A 20869-nucleotide genomic window follows, 5' to 3' on the forward strand; every position below is an offset into this window, starting at 1 on the left:
AACTGAGGGACCACGCAAGTCGGGAACACGTCAATGATAAAACGATGCAAATTGGGAATTCATGTCCCACCCGGTTATGCAATACCGGTTGTACCCGTTGACCCGCATGAGCACACGTGAATGGAGATCCATTGTACACGCTACCGCTGAAATCGGCGCAGTGGCACGTGACGCAAAGCCCAGCCATTCCGTGAAGCCGATAGGTGAGGTTGGCCAATCAGGGAAGCTGATGCCTACACCCCTCGACCCCCCCCCCCCCCCCCTCCGCCCCCCAAACACACATCGATTCGGATCAGCCTCCACAGACACGTGGACAGACAGATATAGACATTTTCGGTTCTTAACAACCATTGGTCCCATCGAATTCCAAATCGTAATGTCTTCAAGACAGACAGACAGGTTTTGTGAATTTATATACTAGACCTAAGGCCACCGGCCTACTCGGGGACCACGCAAGTCGGGAATGATGCAAGTTGGGAATGCATGCCCCCACCCAGTTATGCAATAACCGTCGTAAACAACTAAATAAAAACATAAAACAAGTAATAATATGGCTGGACAGATGAGGTAGCAGTGACCAGAGGATGATCAGACTTGAGAAGGACCTGCTGATGCCCAAATGAATGAAAGATCAACAGGCTGGGATGGAGACAGCTCTATAGAGCACTGTTAAGAGGTGTGTGTGTGTGTGTGTGTGTGTGTGTGTGTGTGTGTGTGTGTGTGTGTGTGTGTGTGTGTGTGTGATTGTGTGTTTTACCGGTGGTGGTCGTTCAGGGATGGGTTCATTGCGGAGGGCCTGCAGGGCCTTCATGGCAGCGTTGTGTCGCGCCGCCTGGCGGGTCCGTCCCTCGCCAATAAACTCATGAGTCCCCACAGACAGCTGCACATAGAAGATCTTAGGAACAGGGTAATGGTACCTGGGTTGGACAAGAGCCAGACATGGAGGGAGGGAGAGAGAGAGGGAGGGGAGAGTTGGATGGGTGGAAAGGAGGGAGTGAGAGAAGGAGTGGGAGGGCGAGACAGAGAGAGAGAGAGAGAAAAATAATAGGAGAGGAGGGAAGGGAGACGTGAGAGAAAAACAAAAAGGAAACAAACAGGGCTTTAGTTTACAGGGGGATTATCAAAGCAGTACGAAGACAGTTTGACGGCCGCTCTCAGACTCCAGAGTTAAAAGTCACATACTGTAGGTCTGCACCGTTCTGCTGGGATGGACAGAAGTCCTGTGGAAGTGGCTGCAAAACAACACGCCTCCCCGATAACAACACATGATGAATGTAATGCGCCCAACCATGAGGAAAGAAAAGAAAAACAGAACATGCAGGCTGGATTGTTGTTCCTTCCAGTATTTCCTACAGTTCAATCCTACAAGCGCAGATTTATCGCTGGCTTATTGTGGCAAAGGAACAGAGATTCTGAGTGTGTGTGTGTGTGTGTGTGTGTGTGTGTGTGTGTGTGTGTGTGTGTGTGTGTGTGTGTGTGTGTGTGTGTGTGTGTGTGTGTGTGTGTGTGTGTGTGTGTGTGTGTGTGTGTGTGTGTGTGTGTGTGTATGTGTATGTGTGTACGTGCGTGTGTGCACTTGAGCACACTATGAGCCCAAGTTATTAATGTTCACACGGGTCCCGAATTAAAAGCCGACCACTTCATCAGGGTCAATTACTTCACAATGGCTTCTTGGCCAGCCGTTTGACTGATGGCTCCCTATTGGTTCTCTGAGACAGAACAGGGAACAAAGCGTGGGGACATATATCCTCTCCTCTTTCTTCTTGCTCTGGACATAGATTCTGCTCTCTTTCTCTGTGCCCTGACAGAGCGGGACCAAGCTGTCACGAACTGGTTCACTGGGCAGATTTAGGGGTCTGCAAGTCTGCATGTGACCCCCCCCCCCTCCTGGGGCAGGGAGGGAAATGGGCTTCACAGTTTAGGAGAAAGAAAGAGAATGGGAATGAGAGAGAAAGAGCTGTTTTGCTTTTCTGTTTTTGTAAATATAAGTGACCCGTCCTCATTCCATCGTTGTCAATATTAGTTGTTTTTTTTACATTCACACACATTCAAATTCACATGCGGTTACCGTATTGTGGAGGATGGAGCAGCAGAACTGAAGCAAGGACAGACATGTTTTCACGTTTGGTCAAGGCATGTTGCCTTTTAACGAGAGAATGAAAATCAATAGTCAGCACCATGTGGCAGAGGCTCGTTTCACTCCATGCTGGGGGAAAATTAAAACAAGCTTCACAGAGGCCGCAGCTATCTCTTTCTCCGGCAACAAACACCGCAGCTATTCATTTGCAGCCATCCTAGAACCTCATATTTGGCACGAGGGCTGCGGTGGTGGCAGCGATATGGGATTTGATAGCAGATTGAGTGCATGTGGGGATGTTGGATTCAGTGTACAGGCACAAGCCACCGGGAGGGAATAATGAATAATGTTATGCAGCTGAATGTTGTGAGAAGGGAGGGCAAAACCAAAAAACTATTCCTGCTCAAAGTAATCAAATCACAGTAATTTCGCCATGGCTGCAGAAATAGCGGTGATGATAACATAAAATAAATCAGATCCACAGTGAGTTGCTAAATATACACAAACGTCTGGTCCCTATCAGAATGTCATGTTTACTAAAGCTCTCAACCGGATTGGTTTATAAAGGTGGATTTCATAGAGCAAACCTCAACTGACCCAAATACATTTACACATGGTGGTAAGCGGAATAAAGGACTGTAAGTAAGTAATTAAACGTATGATCATGGACTGGCTAGGCATTACACTGACTAACATAAGCAGTGCTTTGTTCATTTTGAGTCAATATGTCAAATTATTCTTTGTATGCCTAATAGCTTGCTGGTATTTCAAAGTTCTACATAAATGCTTTGTGAGTGACAGCCAATATGTATGCAGACTTCTCCCCTGGGTCGGCTGGGTTGTAAGTTGTCAGTGAAAGCAGGGAGCTCTAGAGGGGGACAGGCTCAATTCTCATGCTCGTCACATTTGGACACTTCATCAGATACCATTGGAGTCTGACAGCGAAGGTACCTTTCATGTACCACGTCAACTCAATGTTGCAGTTGCGAAATTAAGGTTACGGTACTTTTGGTTGAGGTTAGGCAAGGTTTTGGGGGAACGGTTAAGGTTATGGTAAGGGTTTGGTTTAGGGTTATTTTTAGGCAAGGTTTTAAAAGTATAAGGCGAGGCTAAAGGTTTTAGTGTAGGGCAGCGGTGGGCAGCATTTCTGGGCACAAGATCACCATTTCCCAACGCCGGTGAGCTCTACCAGTTCAGAGTGAAAACCATCATTGTTTTACATCTTATCATAGGCTGCTAATTAGAATAATGCAACATAGAACAAGTCAATCATTTGTCAGAAAGTGTCGTTCCAAGTCCCCTTTCTTCACCATTGCTGCGCAATTACAGATGAGACAAATATATTTTCCATTTGACATGTCAAAAAATTATGATTTTACCATTGTGCAAGAGAATCGTATGTCTTTTGTCTCTTGACGTCTCTTCCCAAACTCATTGTCATTACTGTTGTCTCATCTTGTCTCATTAGCTTTGATTTAAAAGTAGTGGTAGCCTAGTATTAAACAGGTTGCACACATATTCATTAAATCAAGGGTGCGAGCACGACTCCAACTCGTTACAACAATACTGAACTTTCTTACCGGGTGCACGGTCTGGAAGAGTAACTAAAACAATAGTTACAAAAAGTACAATAAATCTCTGTAAGAAAATACCAGCACTCAAGGAACAGTCCTTTTAAGGCACTATTATTTATATTAAGTAGTCATGGTAGTATGCTGCGGAGCAGACAGCAATTACGTACGCGTTTTGGCGTCTAGCTTTCATCAGCGTTGTGAAGGCTTGACGCCGAAACACGTACGTAATTGCTGACTGCTCTGCAGCATGCCTACTTAATATATATATATATATATATATATATATATATATATATATATAAATAAAAGTGCCTTAAAAGGACTGTTCCGTGAGTGCTGGTATTCTCTTACAGAGATTTATTGCAAAGATACACACATATTCAGACATGGCCATTCCTAATGTTAATTTGGGCTGTGTCACTCCCCAGATATGATTTGTTGGGGTTCACACCCAACCAGCAAACCTGAGCAAACCTGAGTATGACCGGATGGCGGACATGAATGCTTGTTTTTGTCTGGGCTTTCAAAATGCTCTGAGATCAAATTGAAAGCCCCTCAAGAACGAACGGGCGATCGTAAAGATCTACAACCCTGGTGTAGGGCTATGGTATAGGCAAGGTTTTGGGGTACGTATAAGGTCAGGATAAGGGTTTGGTGTAGGCCATAGGTTTTCAAAGTGGGGGCCGCATTAAGATGCCATGCCGCACATTCCATCTGCATCAATATAGTATGCTAAATGGTCCTGTGGATGGTAGAGGTACTTGATGAAGCATCAAATATGATGAGATGGGGATGAGAATGTCTGATAGTCTCATTATCATCTGGAAAAACCTGCAAAAGCCCTAATGAATAAGCACAATAAAAATAGATATTTTTCCGAGGAATTTCATGTGGGCGCACATAAAAACTGATCCTGATGCAATCCGATGGTGAAAACTTAGTTTGGACAGTATCTGAAGTGCTTCCTAAGGTTGAGAAATGTTGCCGTATGCCAGTGGTTTTGAACCCTTTCCATATCAAGGTCCATTATTTATTCAGCATTTGAGCCACGGATCACCATTTGATGAGATTTTAGACTCAGACCCAAAACTTGGAATATTTTGTTATGGTTGGATAAGATGTTGTCCACAATTTCATGCTGTATTGATGTTGGTACCAATAGGAGAGATTCAGGCAAACGTTGATCAAAATAACAATTCTTCTACATTCTCTAATTGTGTGGACTTGCAAATTAAGTAATGCAGATGTAATAATACAATATTATACAATAATTTAACTCTTGAGAGAGTAAAATGAAACCAAATGGACCCACAAGGGTCCATTTGGTTTCATTTTACTCTCTCAAGAGAAAAACATCTATAAGAGTCCATTTGGTTACCAACTCTAGATCATTTAGCTGGGGACCACCTGGAACCCCCTCAAGGACCACTGGTGGTCCCCGAACCACTGGTTGAGAACCACTGCCGTACGCATCCACCCCCAAAGAGGCTAGGATTTGGCAACGTGGTGCGCTAGCTACAGTGAACAGAAACATCTACAATGTGAGAACCACAGTCTTTCTGCTTTGTGTCCCAAAATGCCCCGGCCTACGGGGACTTTTAAAAGTGAGCACTCTTTTCAACACATCTGTAAAACTGCCATGTCTCTTAACAAGCCCCCCTCCCTTTCATCCTCTCTCTCCTCTTCCCTCGATCTCCTGCCCGGCTAAGGAATGAGTCAGCATATTTCACTCCCAGAATTCCGGCGGGTCCCTTGCCGACCCACAAATAAAAAGGGCGAAAAAAACATATACTCCTCTCCTCCTTCTCCGCCTGTCCACGGGGGCCTTCCCAGGGCGGGGCCTGCCTGGCCCTCGCACGTCAAGTGTGGCCCCGAGGTCTCAGAGGACATGCCAAGTGCAACATGGGCTCCGGCCAACAGGGCTGAGCAAGCCTGGGAGCAGCTGGGGCTGGAGCACTGCACTGGGTACAGGTGCAGAGGAGAGAGAGAGAGAGAGAGCGAGAGAGCGAGAGAGAGAGAGAGAGAGAGAGCGCCAGGCCTGTGGGAGACCCTACTCTACAACGTGGGAAAGTAGTGGCTTACACACACGGATGCCGGCAGAGAACACTCACACACACAGTCACACACACAGTCACACACACACACACACACACACACACACACACACACACACACACACACACACACACACACACACACACACACACACACACATCAATATTATGCAGACACAAAAGTAGGAAATCGAGGCCAATATAACAATCAGCACACAGGGAACTGGATCGGCCCGTTCTGTACTATCAATTATTATTATCATGATGTCTTTATTACGGAGAGAGATCTAGACCAGCACACCTGGTGGCAAGGTGTGGACACTGGCAAGATGCTAAGAAATGTGTGTGTGTGTGTGTGTGTGTGTGTGTGTGTGTGTGTGTGTGTGTGTGTGTGTGTGTGTGTGTGTGTGTGTGTGTGTGTGTGTGTGAGAGAGAGTGTGTGTGGTTGGGGGGGGCGGTAAACGGAGCAGTGTCGCAGCTCAATCAAATGATAACTCATCAGTGACTAATGGAATCGACTTTAAAGGCGAACGCTTCCCTGCAGCTCTCTTTTAATGCGGGCCACATTGGCTGAGGCTACCATTTCATCTTAATCACTCAAAGACACACAGGCGCGCGAACACACACAGACGCACACATTCTGACATTCTAGAGTCATCCAGGCCACACACAGTCAAAGTCAAAAAGGAGAGATACAAGCATTTCAGTGAGCGCTATGGCACAAAAGGACTGATCATTTTCATGCTAGCGATCATTTTCTCCACTGGCATGGAAAAACTATTTCCTTTCATTTGCTTTTGAAAATAGCGATCTAATCCCCTGTCTATCTCGTCAGAATTGCCATGTTTGATTAGTGGTTCATTTAACATCGCGTGGCGTGGACTATTCACAAAAATAATGCTGCAAACTAATTTTCCATGCTTGATGATCCATGCAAAGACATAGAAATGTTGCCAAAAAATCAATCTACTGCATGCTGTAGTGTAGGAAACGAATGAACAATCAATTTTCCAACTTCAGCGAATTGTCAGTCCATAAAAATATATCTAGCCTAATTAACACATACCAGAAAAAATGTAATGCTCACAAAGCTGGTCGCCCTTTTGTTTTATAGGCTGGCTTTCAATTTAGCATCAGCTGCACTCATATCTTGTTAAAGTGTCCCTCCTTTCAAATACTCTGAGACAGAAGGTCACAAAACTATCTTGGCAGATAATTATTTGTTCACTGCAGCATTAAAGTTGGCAAGTATCCATGTTCTTTGCCTGGACATGCACCTAGATGAATGTAACATTGGCACACATACTGTAATAAATGTTGTAGTCCTGATCAGAGCAATGGTCACGTAGCGCAGGGGTTCTCAACCTTTTCAGGCCGCGACCCCCAAAATAAGGATATTATTTCCCGCGACCCCCCGCGTGCACGCGCGCGGTCCCGTTCGCGCGCGCGAAGGTTATTTAATTATAATAGTTTATTTGATAATTGTTTATTATCAAAACATTTTTGCAAAAAGTGGGTAAATTGAGTAAATTAACTGATAAAACATGAATTAATGATAACATGAAAAAAAAAAGGTTAAAAAAAATAATTATTTCAAATTCACCAAAAAATCTGGCGACCCCCCCAAATTATTTGGCGACCCCCCTGGGGGTCGCGACCCCCAGGTTGAGAACCACTGACGTAGCGATGGCCACCTGAAGTGTTAAACGTGCTGTAACACTGCCATAGCACCCCATATGTGTGCAATTTAGGTTTTATGGTGTTACTATTCTCGCGGCAGACCACGTGAACAGTGTTTGTGCCACGTTAGGTGTGGATCAGAGCAATGGTGCACCTTGACAAACGTGTGGCCCCTGACACAGTAAGCCGAGTTGTACAACGTGGCCTCTAGCAGCAGTAAGCTGGGTGGCACAACGTGGTCCCAGGTGTGACTTGTTGTCATGGCAGACCCCTGAACAGTGTTTGTGCAGATTGGACGACGGGGCGCCTCAACAATGTGTGGCCCCTGGGACACGTGACCCCTGGTGAGACTATTCTCGTGCCAGACCCCTGAACCTTGTTTGTGGCAGGTTTGTTGTGGATTGGCGCAACAGTGCACCTGTGGCCCAAATGTGCGCCTCGCAAGTCCATTTATTACGTTTGTGATGTCCACGGTCCACTGTCGGTCCACCAACCCTGTAGGCAGTTTTAATATAAGATTTGCTATTATTGTATTGCATGTATGCTGCATGTAATATGGATGAATCATGTACAAATACTGTATTGGTTAAAACGTCTTTTGGTAGTACTGAAGAACAGTCCTGCAGTAAGCTGATCATTTATCGTCCAGTGGTAAAATCCAATCGCTCCTTTTGATGATGTTATTAGGGGATTGGGATGGTGTGAATTGATGGTTTGCTCAACCCTCAACACTAAATTGCGGTTCACTGTGTCAAAAACGTAAGATTTAATAATGCTAAACAAAGGGAGCAGATGCAGAAAGATGACCAAGATTAGGACCCAGAGAGCAGAGCCCTGGAGAAGATGGATGTTGCCGTGGGTTGACTGGTAAACCTGCGGGGTAGATCTCTCACAGGGACAGTCTCTTTTCAGACTGGGGCCAGGCAGGGCGCCACTCAGACACAACTACCACAATACAATACTGCTACTACCCACGATCCCAGGCTGGGGGGGGGTGAAAAAAGATCCTAGACACCAAAAGCTGTGTATCACATTGACGCATTTTCTAAAAGATTTGTTTCATATGACAAATGGAATCTTGTACAGAGGCTTCTGTGTGTTGTTCTTACGTGCACAATGTCCACAGCTGTAATTGATTCATGGACAACAGATTTGAAATAAAGAACACCAAGACCAAGGCAAGCAGTGACATCATATAATATGATAGGAATGAGTGAGTGTATCGCCTCCCCTTTGTCTCCCGTAGACGCTGAGGAGGGCCACCAAGACTCCCACTGGCCACACACATGCACATGCACAGCACAAACACAAAACATTTACACATACTAAAACCACAAATCTATCATACGCGCACAAGCACACACATACACATACACGCACACGCACACACACACACACACACACACACACACACACACCCTTTTGGCTCAGAGCCCTGTGAGGGGACGGGACTCAGCAGAGAGGGTGACACAGATCTGGGAAAACAGAGAAAAATCTTGGAAAGGTTCATTCCTCCACCAGCTGCATTTACTTCCGATCTACAGCGAGACCTTTTACAGTACATGTTTATCTCCCTCCTTCAACTCCCCCACGATTCCACTACAATCCCCTGCCTTTCCCTTCCTTCCATACATGCATACATACACCCTTTCGCTGTTTTCTCTGCCACTGCTGAGCGTCTCACAGGGTGGAGAGTGGCAAAGGAGAGCATGTATTCTACTAGTTCAGTGGTTTCTCAACCTTTTCTCGGTCGGGGCCCACTTGAGAGGGACCTTTGTAACAAGGGGCAGGGCCATCCTGGTCAGGTGGTGGCCAGTCCAGACAATGAAATTGCCTGGACGTGTCTAAGTAATGCTTCTGTGATCACGCCAGGGGGCGCTCTCCCTTAAGCGAGACATCGAAGCGAGTATTATGAAAAATAACTCACTTTTAAAGGTTTTTTTTTTAAAGAACCAAGACCTTTTCTTTTTTTTACATATATATATTTTAAATATTAATGTTATATTATCATTAAAAGCGTAGTGTTTTGACAATTATTAGGGGGCCCACTTGCAGTATCCAGTGGGCCCCGGCCCACAGGTTGAGAACCACTGTTCTAGTTGACATGGCACTCAAAAACAGGTGAGAGACGCTAGAAACCCACCAGGGCGAGCAAGCATAAGCGCACAGAGGCGGCTTTTCTTCCGCTCCATATTAACCCATTGAACCCGGGCGGGATCTGTCAGTTTTGATTTCTTTGGGCTATTCAAAAATAGTAGATATACAAGCTCATAGCGCGGCACCGAGTGCCAAGCTAAGAGCTTGTAGATCTGCTATTTTATTTTTTACAATTTGTGAAAATGTGTGTTTTGAAAAAACTTCGACCAAAGCACCCAAATTGATATGTATTTGTCCGCGGACACTCCCATCTCATACATATTTTGTTCCAGGGACTCCCACCAGAGGCAAAGATTTGAGATACAAATATATAAGATTTGCACACATCTTCATGATTTTTGTTCTAAAAAATAGCAGATCTACAAGCTCATAGCCACGCTGTCGGGACTCGAACCCGCGCCACACTGTCAGGCCCCATTGAGCCTAAGTGCCTAGACCACTACGCTGGCGGTACAGGCATGCACCCTGGACTGCCGGCGTAGCGGTCCAGGCACTTGATGCACCCTGACAGTGCATAGTGGGTTCCCGACGAACTTTGCTGTATGTCACTCCCTTTCTCTCTCTCTCCTCGTTTCCTGTCTATCTCCACTTACTCTTATCAATGAAGGCAAAAAGCCCCACAAATATCTTCAAAGACAAATAGAAAAGAACTGAATGTACCCACACAAGTACAGGATCATTTGACAAATTCATTGTCCTGGAACTCACAGGAGATTTTTTTTGACGGTTCTCACGGATGTAGTATCGTGAGAAGATTCAGTTGGGGTTAGGATGTACAGTAGGGTTTGAGTTCGGGATTAAAGTTGGTTCATGTTCAGGGATTTAGAGTTTAAGGTTAGGTCTTTACAATGTAGTTGGGGTTAGGTTGGGACAGCAGGTTAACCCATTAAATCCGGGAACCGCATCCGTGTCATTTTAGATTTTAGCTATAGCCATTATTTTATGCTTTGGCTATTCAAAAATAGCAGATAGCACAGAGTGCCACGCTATGAGCTTCTAGATCTGCTATTTTTGAAGCGAACATTTGTAACTCAAATCTTTGATTCTGGGGGGGGGTCCCTGGAACAAAACATTTTAAAGGGTTAGTTCAGATTTTTTGAGTATTTTCTGTAGGAAATACTACCATTAATGTAGTGGTTGCAAAGGTATTAATTGATTGCCCGAGTCCCGTGGTCAGAGTTATGGTCCGTTTCTGATAAATATGAATGTAGTTCCGGTAGATTAGTAGATTTGGTGGGGGCCGCTCATTAAAAATAAATACATTTAAAAAACTAGCGTCATTTGTGTTGTTGACCTATTTCTACCATATAGAGCAGGTTTCGTTCAATTTCGACCCCTCTGTCACATGGTACTATTTTTTGTGTCATATATTTTGTGCGTGAGTAGGCTGCCGCGGCGCAGTGATTCTGGACACAAACATTAGTACCATGTGACAGAGGGGTCGAAATTGAACGAAACCTGCTCTATATGGTAGAAATGGGTCAACAATACAAATGACGTTAGTTTTTTTAATTTATTTATTTTTAATGATCGGCCCCCACCAAATCTACTAATCTACCGGAACTACTTCATATTTATCAGAAACGGACCATAACTCTGACCACGGGACTCGGGCAATCAATTAATACCTTTGCAACCACTACATTAATGGTAAGTATTTTCTACAGAAAATACTCAAAAAATCTGAACTAACCCTTTAAGATGGGGGTCCGCAACCAAATACATATAATTTTGGGGGTCCTTGACATGAAAAAGTTTGAGAACCCACTGATGGTTTTCAGAAAACTTTTAGGATTTAGAAGACATTTGTAGATGCGTTACCAGTAGTACAAAATGTTATTTCTTATTTTTAATGAGAAATTGGTTTGACATCCGTGTGTGTGTGTGTGTGTGTGTGTGTGTGTGTGTGTGTGTGTGTGTGTGTGTGTGTGTGTGTGTGTGTGTGTGTGTGTGTGTGTGTGTGTGTGTGTGTGTGTGTGTGTGTGTGTGTGTGTGTGTGTGTGTGTGTTCTGCCATGTTTCCCAGAGAGAGGCCAGCAGCAGGGTTATAAGACTCTCCCCTTCAGAGACAAGGGTTTGAATTATTCCCCACAAGAACAGCACTCTAAAGCAAACACTCTACCAGCAGACATGTGATGTGTTTACAATGCAGGAAGAGAACTCCAACTTTGTTATAGGCCAGTGGTTCTCAACCTGTGGGCTGGGACCCACTGCTGGGCTGTGAGGGTATTGCAAATGGGCCCCCAAATAATTGGTAAAACACAGGTGACCCCGTGTTGAAGACCCCTGATCTTTGAGTATTTGTCCACCACTGCTGCTGGTTGTGTGGAGGAAGACACTCCACACAACCAGACACGTTTTGCACACTATGCAAAACTCAGATATTCTAAGATATTTACGACATATTAAGAAAGAGAGAGAGAGAGAGAGAGAGAGAGAGAAATAAAGAGAAAATAAATATATGAATGTATGAATACATTTGCTGAAATGCTTACGTATAATAAATAGTCAAAGCTGTAAATAGACAATAACATTCACAGTATTGACAGCAGTATGGTCATTTAAAAGTATTCACTCAATGACCAATAATGTGGGACGAACTGCCTGATAAACAAGCCTAACCCTTCGACGGTGACATATTCTATTGCCATTTTAGTTTGGCCAAACCTAACACTTTATACAACTTTTAAATGAAATGCTGGCAACTTAAAGGTACAATAACCCTGTCTCCATCAGTTTCACATAGATGGTGCCTTATCTAGACTGCTTTTATCATTGTCTTTACAAACCACAGCCAATTATCAAGCATGGCTGACCAGTTCACAAGGGGGAGGGAAAAAAAAACTTTCATAACTTATTTTAATTAAAGTGTCCATTTTCTGTGTAAGTGTTTGTTATGGTTTCCATTTTAAACATGAGATTAAAGCTCCCCTCCCTTATCCAAGCACTGTAATCAGTGTGTTGTTTCCCTATACCCATCTTCCAAGCCTCGCTCACAATAAGGCAATGCCTGATTCATACTTAGTGGCTTGCCAGCGTTACGCAACGCAAATAGCAGATCTGCAAGCTCACGACGCTTCGCAGTCAGTGTGCGACACTGTGCACCCCAGTATAAACCACAGTAAATCACATAAAACAACTGCAGCCCTACGCAAGCCCCCCCCCCCCCCCCCCGCTTGTGTAGGCTCACCGAGTCATTAGCAACGCAACGCTACTACATCCAAAATCTAGAGCTGTTAATTGGCTGTACAGTACGGTAACTGACAGGCAAAATGCCACAGGGCACAAAATGACTGATTTCTGGGCACAGAGATTACATTTATCGGTGACGGTGCCAACTAGGTAAAGAGCCCCTAGAAAGCCGGACCATGTCAGAAAAACAACCACCAGAGAACGGTACATCCTTTTGATCTTATCGACAAAGACGTGCCCCGCGCCGCATGTGGCATGAGACCGTCTGAAGCCTCGAGCAAAGAACATCACATCGGTGGATAAAATGAGACCAAGGCACACTGTGTTCAATGACATGACATTCATAGAGCTAAAAAACTTTCTTAACCTTTGTGCTCTTCTGGTGCCAACTGTTTAGACTTGGCACAGATTAAGGGGAACGGCTGGCCAGTGACCAGGCTACATCAGACCCTGCCGTCCTGTCCTCATTACTGATATTATTACCTGCTGTTTAATCGCTTTCATTAGAAGGGAGCAAGTAGCTGCTTTGTTAACAACCCATACCCGGCAACTAACCGCCATGGCATTTGTTGTAGAAATATTATACATTTGTTTGGGCTAAACGGCCCTGACTCGGCTTAACATTTACGGAGGCTCAGACTATTAAACTCCTCTGCCTTTCTCTCTTTACGCTTTTACTAATAAAACCTTTCTGATTGACAATCATGTTTCCTCCTCTCGATAGAGAAAACGCTAGTCACATTTTATCGAATAATAAAATAGATTTTTGTGATAAAATGCCCTTTTCCCCCTCTAAATATAGGCAGTTATGTTAACTGTAAAACCGCAATTTCAGATAACGTATATACCATGGTGTCAGTGAGTATGCATGATGTCAGAGATAAAGTACAGTTTATACCATGGTGTCAGTATTATGCATGATGTCAGAGATAAAGTATACCATGGTATCAGTGAGTATGCAGCTTGCATGCGACTAGGCTAAGTTTTACCACTTACACTATTTGAAAATAGCAGATCTACAAGCTCACAACCCGCCGCGGTTGAAATTATGAGAAAAAGCACAAAATATTTTCAGATGGGAGTCCGTGGACAATTACACATTAATCTGGGAGTCCTTGACCTGACAAAATATGGGAACCACTGGTTTAAACAACATCAGGAAGCAAGCCCAAATAAGCAACTACACTTTAGAAACAAGCCCAAACCAACCACTATTATCAACAAGCGACTTACTGGAAGTTTACGGAATGCACTGGAGTCTATGAGCGTTTGTCACTATTTCGAGTTTACATGAACCACGTGACCGGCGCCGTTTCGGCCCACTCATTGACGCAACTCTCCAATAGAAGGCTCTGCATACAACTAGCTGATTTCCTCCACTCATGATGTCATAATTCTTCATACCGGGACAGCTGCGTTTTCAGCTGTCTCATTTTATTATTTTTAAAACCAACTGATAAAGTTGTCTTGATAATGACTAGTATGTAAATATCTGAAGTCATCCCTTATCTGTTGCCCTACCTTTCTAACAAATGTCAAGCCTATTATTCTCTTGTCAGACATTCATCGCTTAGCCGTAAATGCAGCGTAGGGGGCAAAGACCCCCGAACAAAAATTCCCTGGAATAAAACTGAAACAGAAATCAGGGTTATTCCACTGAATCCAACTATTCCGGTAAAACATTTGCTCTACTCTGCTGTGAATCAGTAACTCTGACTCAGAGGAGAGTTAAAAGATAAGGGAGAGTTTATCCCTCTAGTCTGGGGGACGGGGATTCTTTTCACTGAAGCCCCCCTTATCTCTGACTGACCCTGACATACATGGCACAGGATAAAAGAAGGAGCTTTCATTTGATGTAATCAGCTTCACTGCTAGCATTGGGAGGGGAGGAGAGGAGAGGAGAGGAGAGGAGAGGAGAGGAGAGGAGAGGAGAGGAGAGGGATAGTGTTCTGGTGTCATTGAGTACCCCTCACTTTTGCACACCGTCCAAAGCGTTTGTTTATGCTGGACCAGTGTTCCATTCCTCCATGCCCCCCCCTTTCCCCTCCACTCAATAAAAAATTACTTTATGAGTTTACACCCATTTGTACTATTTGGACAGATATAGCTATATTCTGGCCTGGTGCCCGTTGCAGTTTATCTGACTGAATGCATCTGATTCACTGCGTCTAAGACGACGCTTTGTCCTGTGTGATGACGAAAGAAAAAAGTCCAATAAAATCTTCTTCCTGTGAACTGAAGTCTCCATTAAAATTGTGAGCTTTGGCAGTCAGTCCCCGTTGGTCTGGGCAGTGGTGAACATGGGATGGAGATATCATATCCGTAGAATGCTAAGTGGACAAAGGAGCATACAGCGTTCCAGATTAAAGCTATATGAGATTCTTGAGCCCCACCACAGGCGAAAGGAATATGAAAAAATAAACTTGCGAAAAGACAGATGGAAAGAGAAAGAAAGTGTGCGTGTAAAGAGAAACTTAGTGGATACCTAATACCTCTATAAAAGGTAGAGATGAGAGAAAACATTGAATACTGACATGTGCTCATGAACTGCTAGGTTGGAAAGTGGAAATGTACTGTGTCATAGATGACAGTGTATACTGCGTGTGGGTTCTTATCTTTGTACAGCAATCACACGCTTCTGTTATTAAAATATATACTTTCTCTAAGCACTGGTATATTGGTTTAAGGTGCATAGTACACACACCTTCAATAAAGCATCTGTATGCACAGTCATTGATTCTACCTACATTTAAAGGTCTTTCACATGGGGAGCGACACTACACCTGCATACCCACTTAGAACCACAGGGTCGAACTGTGCTCCTCATGTGGATTAGCCTCATTTACCAGTCTTTTTGTTTGTGAATATAGAGGCTATGCGTGTGACATCATCGTACCCGAAAGTTATGCGGGAACGCCTACTGAGTAGCAAAAAAAAACTTTCTGGCCTTGACAGCCCATACATCCAAACAGAAAAGTCCTATCTGATTGTATTAAACAACATTAAATTCACCAACATGGCAGCTGTACAGAAAGCTTGAATTATCCTCTTTCTATCTGCAAAGTTTGTGTTTCATAAAAATCCACCGTAGACATGTTATGAGCTACTTTCTGTCAATAAATTCCGTGCAGGTGATTATGTGTGTCAGAGTTTGGAAGCGCTCGTTTTCAATAACGCAACGTCCTGCTGCCTCCTGCATTATGTGCAATTTAGAAACAGGTGGTAAGGAGTGATTTCCAACGAGCACTTCCAAATGTTCCATGCTGCTCAATGTTTTGACACTCAGTCTAGATGAGGGGGGTGTGTCCTGGTGGAAAAGTGACCCATGTGCATACTCTCTATAGACAGGCGCTGTGTCGCCCATAGAATAAAGTACACATTTCAACTGTGGCAGAGGACAGGATGGGTGTGCGTGAAATGCTACAGTTTCGCGGGATTGCGCCAACTTGTTAGCCCATCTCCCCTGAAGAGACTTGGGGTACTTCATTCTCCATTCTGATTTTGTCAAATTAGCGACTACAACTCTGATGATAAAGAGGAAAAGAAAAAACATGATCCCCTCCAGAGACCCTGTTAAAAAATGTATAATGCTGAAATGACTCTACTTAATTCAAATCGAATGCCAGTCAATGTGACAAAAGGCTACTTTTTATTTGTCTTAGGATAAGGAAAACACGATGCTCTTGATAAACAGAAGGGTTCCATGGAAGAACGAACTGTGCTGAATTATTGCCCCAGATCTGAGTAAATACAGCTTCAACACTCAGTCATACGCAGAATAACAAAAGAGTTTGTTTTATTAGCCCGCGCATCCATGATTTGTCTAAAAACAACACTCGCCACAATCTGGAACACATGTGGAACGTTAAACAAACATTCAATTGATGGGTTGATAAAGCAGGACCATTGAGAAGATGGACCCATGTGACGATCCAACATCCCCCGCCCCCGCATCTGCTGTCTTTGTCACAACGTAAACAGATGAACCGTAGCGGCATACTGATGTTGTCTGTAACTGTGGGCTGTCGGTGACGCACGTTTCCAGGGCCGGCCTCTCCGGCACGCTGTTCGGGGCGGAGTGGAACCCTGGGCCTGTCTTCCTTTGTTTCGTAATGGGACGGTGGGACTACCCACGGCCCGGCCTTCAGTCGGTATCACACCATCATCACAGGAGGAAATGTCACACGGCGGAGCACCCCGCCCCCCCCCCCCCCCCTCCAAGTCACTCAGCCTGCTGTTATTCCAGCTGACATAATGTTACTGTCATACACAAATGAGGCGCCGAGTGGAGGTGGGCGGCTGCACGCCGCTCCAACAGGGAAGGGGTCTATCCAAATTCCTACTCTGACAGAGTGCAGGATGCAGACAACCCCCCCCCCCCCTCTCCAACCCCCTCCCCTCCCCCCCCGAGATAGGAACAGCAGGGAATACTGGGGAGTGCTGTGGACGGTGTGTGGAGAAAGTTTGGAATGAGTCACCGGAATCAGGTGCTCCAATGACAACACAGGAGTCAGCGCCCCACTCCAACAGGGGCTGATGTAACCGCATTTTTTACATCTTGATAATGTGTGTGTTTTCCTTGCTCGGAGATCATGCCTCGTTGTGTTTGGATTGCATTTCCATGTGCATGTTTTCAAAACAGATCCCTCTATACTACTACAACGCTCTCTTCTCGGCATCCTAGGATTCAAAACGGCCATCGGTTCCAAAATGCTTCCGTCGTTCGGAGAATCGACGCGAGTTGAGGGCAGGACAATGGAGTGATCGAGCGATCGCACAAATGAACCGCTGAATAAAAGCAGGTCGGGGGTGGGGTGAGGTGGGGGGGCAATGGACAGGACTTGGCTGGTAAGAAATTATGCACAGGGCCTTCACCATAAATAAGATTCATTAAGACGCTGATGAATGAATGTTTCATATTATTGCCATATTCCTCATCAGAGCGCTTTCTGAATCAATCAATACTGTTCTTGGCGGTGATTAGGGGGCTGATGAATCAGAGAGGGGCCGGCCTTTTAATGATAACATCCTCCATCAACATGACTCCAGATCACTCTTATACATCATAACAGGATGAGGACATGGGCATGTGGACACCTTTCGCTTCCCTCCAGCGCCATTAAGGAGACCGATGGTGCATATGGCCCGTCACTCCCCAGCCACGGTAGGTCATCAAAGAGAAGAGACTGTGATCCAGCGGGTCTCCCTTTTTCATTTATGCAGGGCTCGTTGAGAGTGAGCGACGGGGGACCTTGCGAAAACACCAGTAACCTTGGGATGATATAAGCGAGTCCGTCTATGGCTCTGCTGCGTTTCTGGCACAGCTCTCTCTCTCTGGCTGTCTTTCTTTCCTTTCCTTTCCTCCCTCCCTTTCTTTCTTTTTCTCTTTGGTCCCAAGGTGATATAAGCCTCTGCACCAAAGTGATGTAAGCAAACAAAATGGACCAAGTGGGGTGTGCTGCTGCCTGTCAGCCCTGTGGAGGCGCTCATCGATGTGACAGGTGACATTGACGGACGGACGGGCTGGGAAAACAGATTTCACTCTTTTCTCCTCAAAAAGGCGTTCGTCTCTCATCGTATGTTTGCTCTTGCATGGATCAAACTGTGGCAAGATGCAAGCCAGATGCTGGCGCTGTCCGCTAACATAGCTCACCTACCCGGAAACGAGACACAGCTGCAATGTGATCGAACTAACTCTTGTCACACACACAGACACGCGCGTGCGCACACAGCCACACACACACACCATCATAGTATGTCATAGTATGATAATGTTTATCAGAATATCATTTCACTTTCATGATCCTCACTTTTTCTATCATTTAACAGTATGATGGAGGGTGTTTCTGCTGATATTTTTCAGTGTGTCTTTGCCTTCACGTCGATGCATCAACAACAAAATTGCTACAAACTGTACTGCAGTAAAAAAGCAACTAGCACCTGCATAGAAATTCACCACATTCATAACTTGCTTGTTACAAAATGGGTGCTCACTCACCTTACACAAGCACTTTTATAACGCTGTTATTATGAAAGAAATGAGGAGATACTGCCATCTGGAGGGCATTAATGAAACTAACCAGGAAAAAAACAAATCACAGCATTAATTTTGTCATGTCCCCAGGACTGATGGGGGAGACTGGGCCCCTTGAACAACACAGTCCAACTTCAGACAGCCAACCTTGATTCATTTTCACACCTTGCCTCCCTTATACTATGTAATATAATGATATTTACATTACTGGTGTAACTATAAAATAGTAGCAGTGGTTAACCTAAAAAACTAGCAGGATACATTCACACCTGTTTTTGTCTTTGTGATGGATCTCTTCTGGCGTACTCTTAATGTTACCTCTACCGCCTATTAAAATGACCTCCCACCATGCAAGGTGTACCTGGATATTGTGTGTGTGTGTGTGTGTGTGTGTGTGTGTGTGTGTGTGTATGTGTATGTGTATGTGTGTGTGTGTGTGTGTGTGTGTGTGTGTGTGTGTGTGTGTGTGTGCGTGTGTGTGTGTGGAGGGCAGCACATGGTCTAGCGTAAATAAAGCAAAGGCGCCATCTTCTCTCCACATTCCTTCACCAGGGGTAGAGGGGATCATTAATCGGAACTGTGTGGCGTTTTTATGGCGTTTTGGAAATAGCTGGGTGGCTCTGGCAATGCAGGAAAGGGGGGGGGGGGGAGTCGACAGAGATGGAGCGCGATGGGACCCCGCGAGGGCACCACATTCATTTGTTTAGAAAACATATGGAGGGGCACACACGTCTGACACGCACAGACAGCACATCTGGGTCAGTGGGATCAAAGAGACCACGGCCGCTTTTAAAGCATCAAAAGACAATGACATGAGCATGAATACAGGACAGAGATCATGAATTACATCAAAGTCTGAATGGACAGGAGGATGAACCATTTATGGAGTCCAATATTAGAACATACTGTGGTTTGGGTTGGGAGTTATGGACTCATAAAAAGGAGATATCCTCTCCCCTAATGAAAAGAGATATTTCAAAATGCACACTGTTATATAGTATTTAGGCCTCTTGGAGCTTCAAAGATGGGTTTACACCCATTATAAACCAATACAATCCAATTGTCAAAAGTAATTGTTAAAAGTATTGAACTGTTGTTACAAGAAAAAGAAAGAAAATGAAAACAGGCAGAATATGTACAATTAATTATGTCAATTTGACAACAGCTCGGACCATGTAATGATGCTACAAATACCTCACTGTAGCTGTTCAAGCAATTAGCCACATTCAAGATGTACTGTATAAGCGCTGTGTTTTAACCCATTCAATCCGGGAACGCATCTGTGTCATTTTAGATTTGAGCTATAACCATTCTTTTATACTTTGGCTATTCAAAAATAGCAGATCTACAAGCTCATAGTGTGGCACCGAGTGCCGCGCTATGAGCTGGTAGATCTGCTATTTTTGAAAGATCGTTAAAATGTGTGCAAATCTTTGAATATATATTTTTAAAAGCCAACATTTTTAACTCAAATCTTTGCTTCCGGGGGGGGGGGGGGGGGGGTCCCTGAAACAAAATATTTTGAGATGGGGGTTGGCGGCCAAATACATATCATTTGGGTGGTCCTTGACATGAAAACGTTTGAGCACCACTGATATTATAGCAACATACGGTTTTCAGAAACCTGTTAGGATTTAGAAGGCATTTGTACTGTAGATCCCGGATTGAATGGGTTAATGGAAACTAGAGAACTAGGGACCTCACCTTTGGTTGAACATCCCTCGGAAGTTGTAGTTGGCTCTGTAGTTGGGCATGGGCTTGGGGTCCAAGGGCCTGTAGATGGCTGGCTCCCCTCTCTTCATGGCCAGACCATTCAGCTCCACGGTGGGGGTTATACTGCCTGGGTGTGCACATTCAGTACGTAACAGAGATTAAAACCAAGGTGGTGCGAGGCCTGTCACAATTATTACATAATTGTTCGCAATTATGTGAGATGATCGTGATTATCTGAAATAATTGTCAGAATCGTTTCCATTCATGTGTATAAAATGCATCTGTTGGAAAATGTTCATACATTTATATAAAATAGCAGCTATACAAGCGTACAACGCATCACAATGCGACGAGTTTTGAGCTTTGTTTACCACGACTAAAAGAAACTA

General features: G+C 44.5%; 1 protein-coding gene across 2 annotated transcripts in view; it reads right to left on the reverse strand.

Annotated features, from left to right (window-relative positions):
- The window catches only part of stau2 (staufen double-stranded RNA binding protein 2), a 130369-nt gene that overhangs the window by 100055 nt on the left and 9445 nt on the right, over window positions 1-20869 (reverse strand). For both annotated transcript variants that reach the window (XM_084048790.1, XM_084048789.1), the window contains exons 5-6: window positions 20472-20607; window positions 758-917 (exon numbers count right to left, since the gene is read on the reverse strand). In XM_084048790.1, coding sequence (XP_083904916.1) covers window positions 758-917; window positions 20472-20607 — 296 coding nt within the window. The remainder of the gene's footprint in view (window positions 1-757; window positions 918-20471; window positions 20608-20869) is intronic.

Source organism: Gymnoscopelus microlampas (assembly GCF_963454915.1).
Source record: "Gymnoscopelus microlampas genome assembly, chromosome: 22".
NCBI classification, from domain to species: Eukaryota; Metazoa; Chordata; class Actinopteri; order Myctophiformes; family Myctophidae; genus Gymnoscopelus; species Gymnoscopelus microlampas.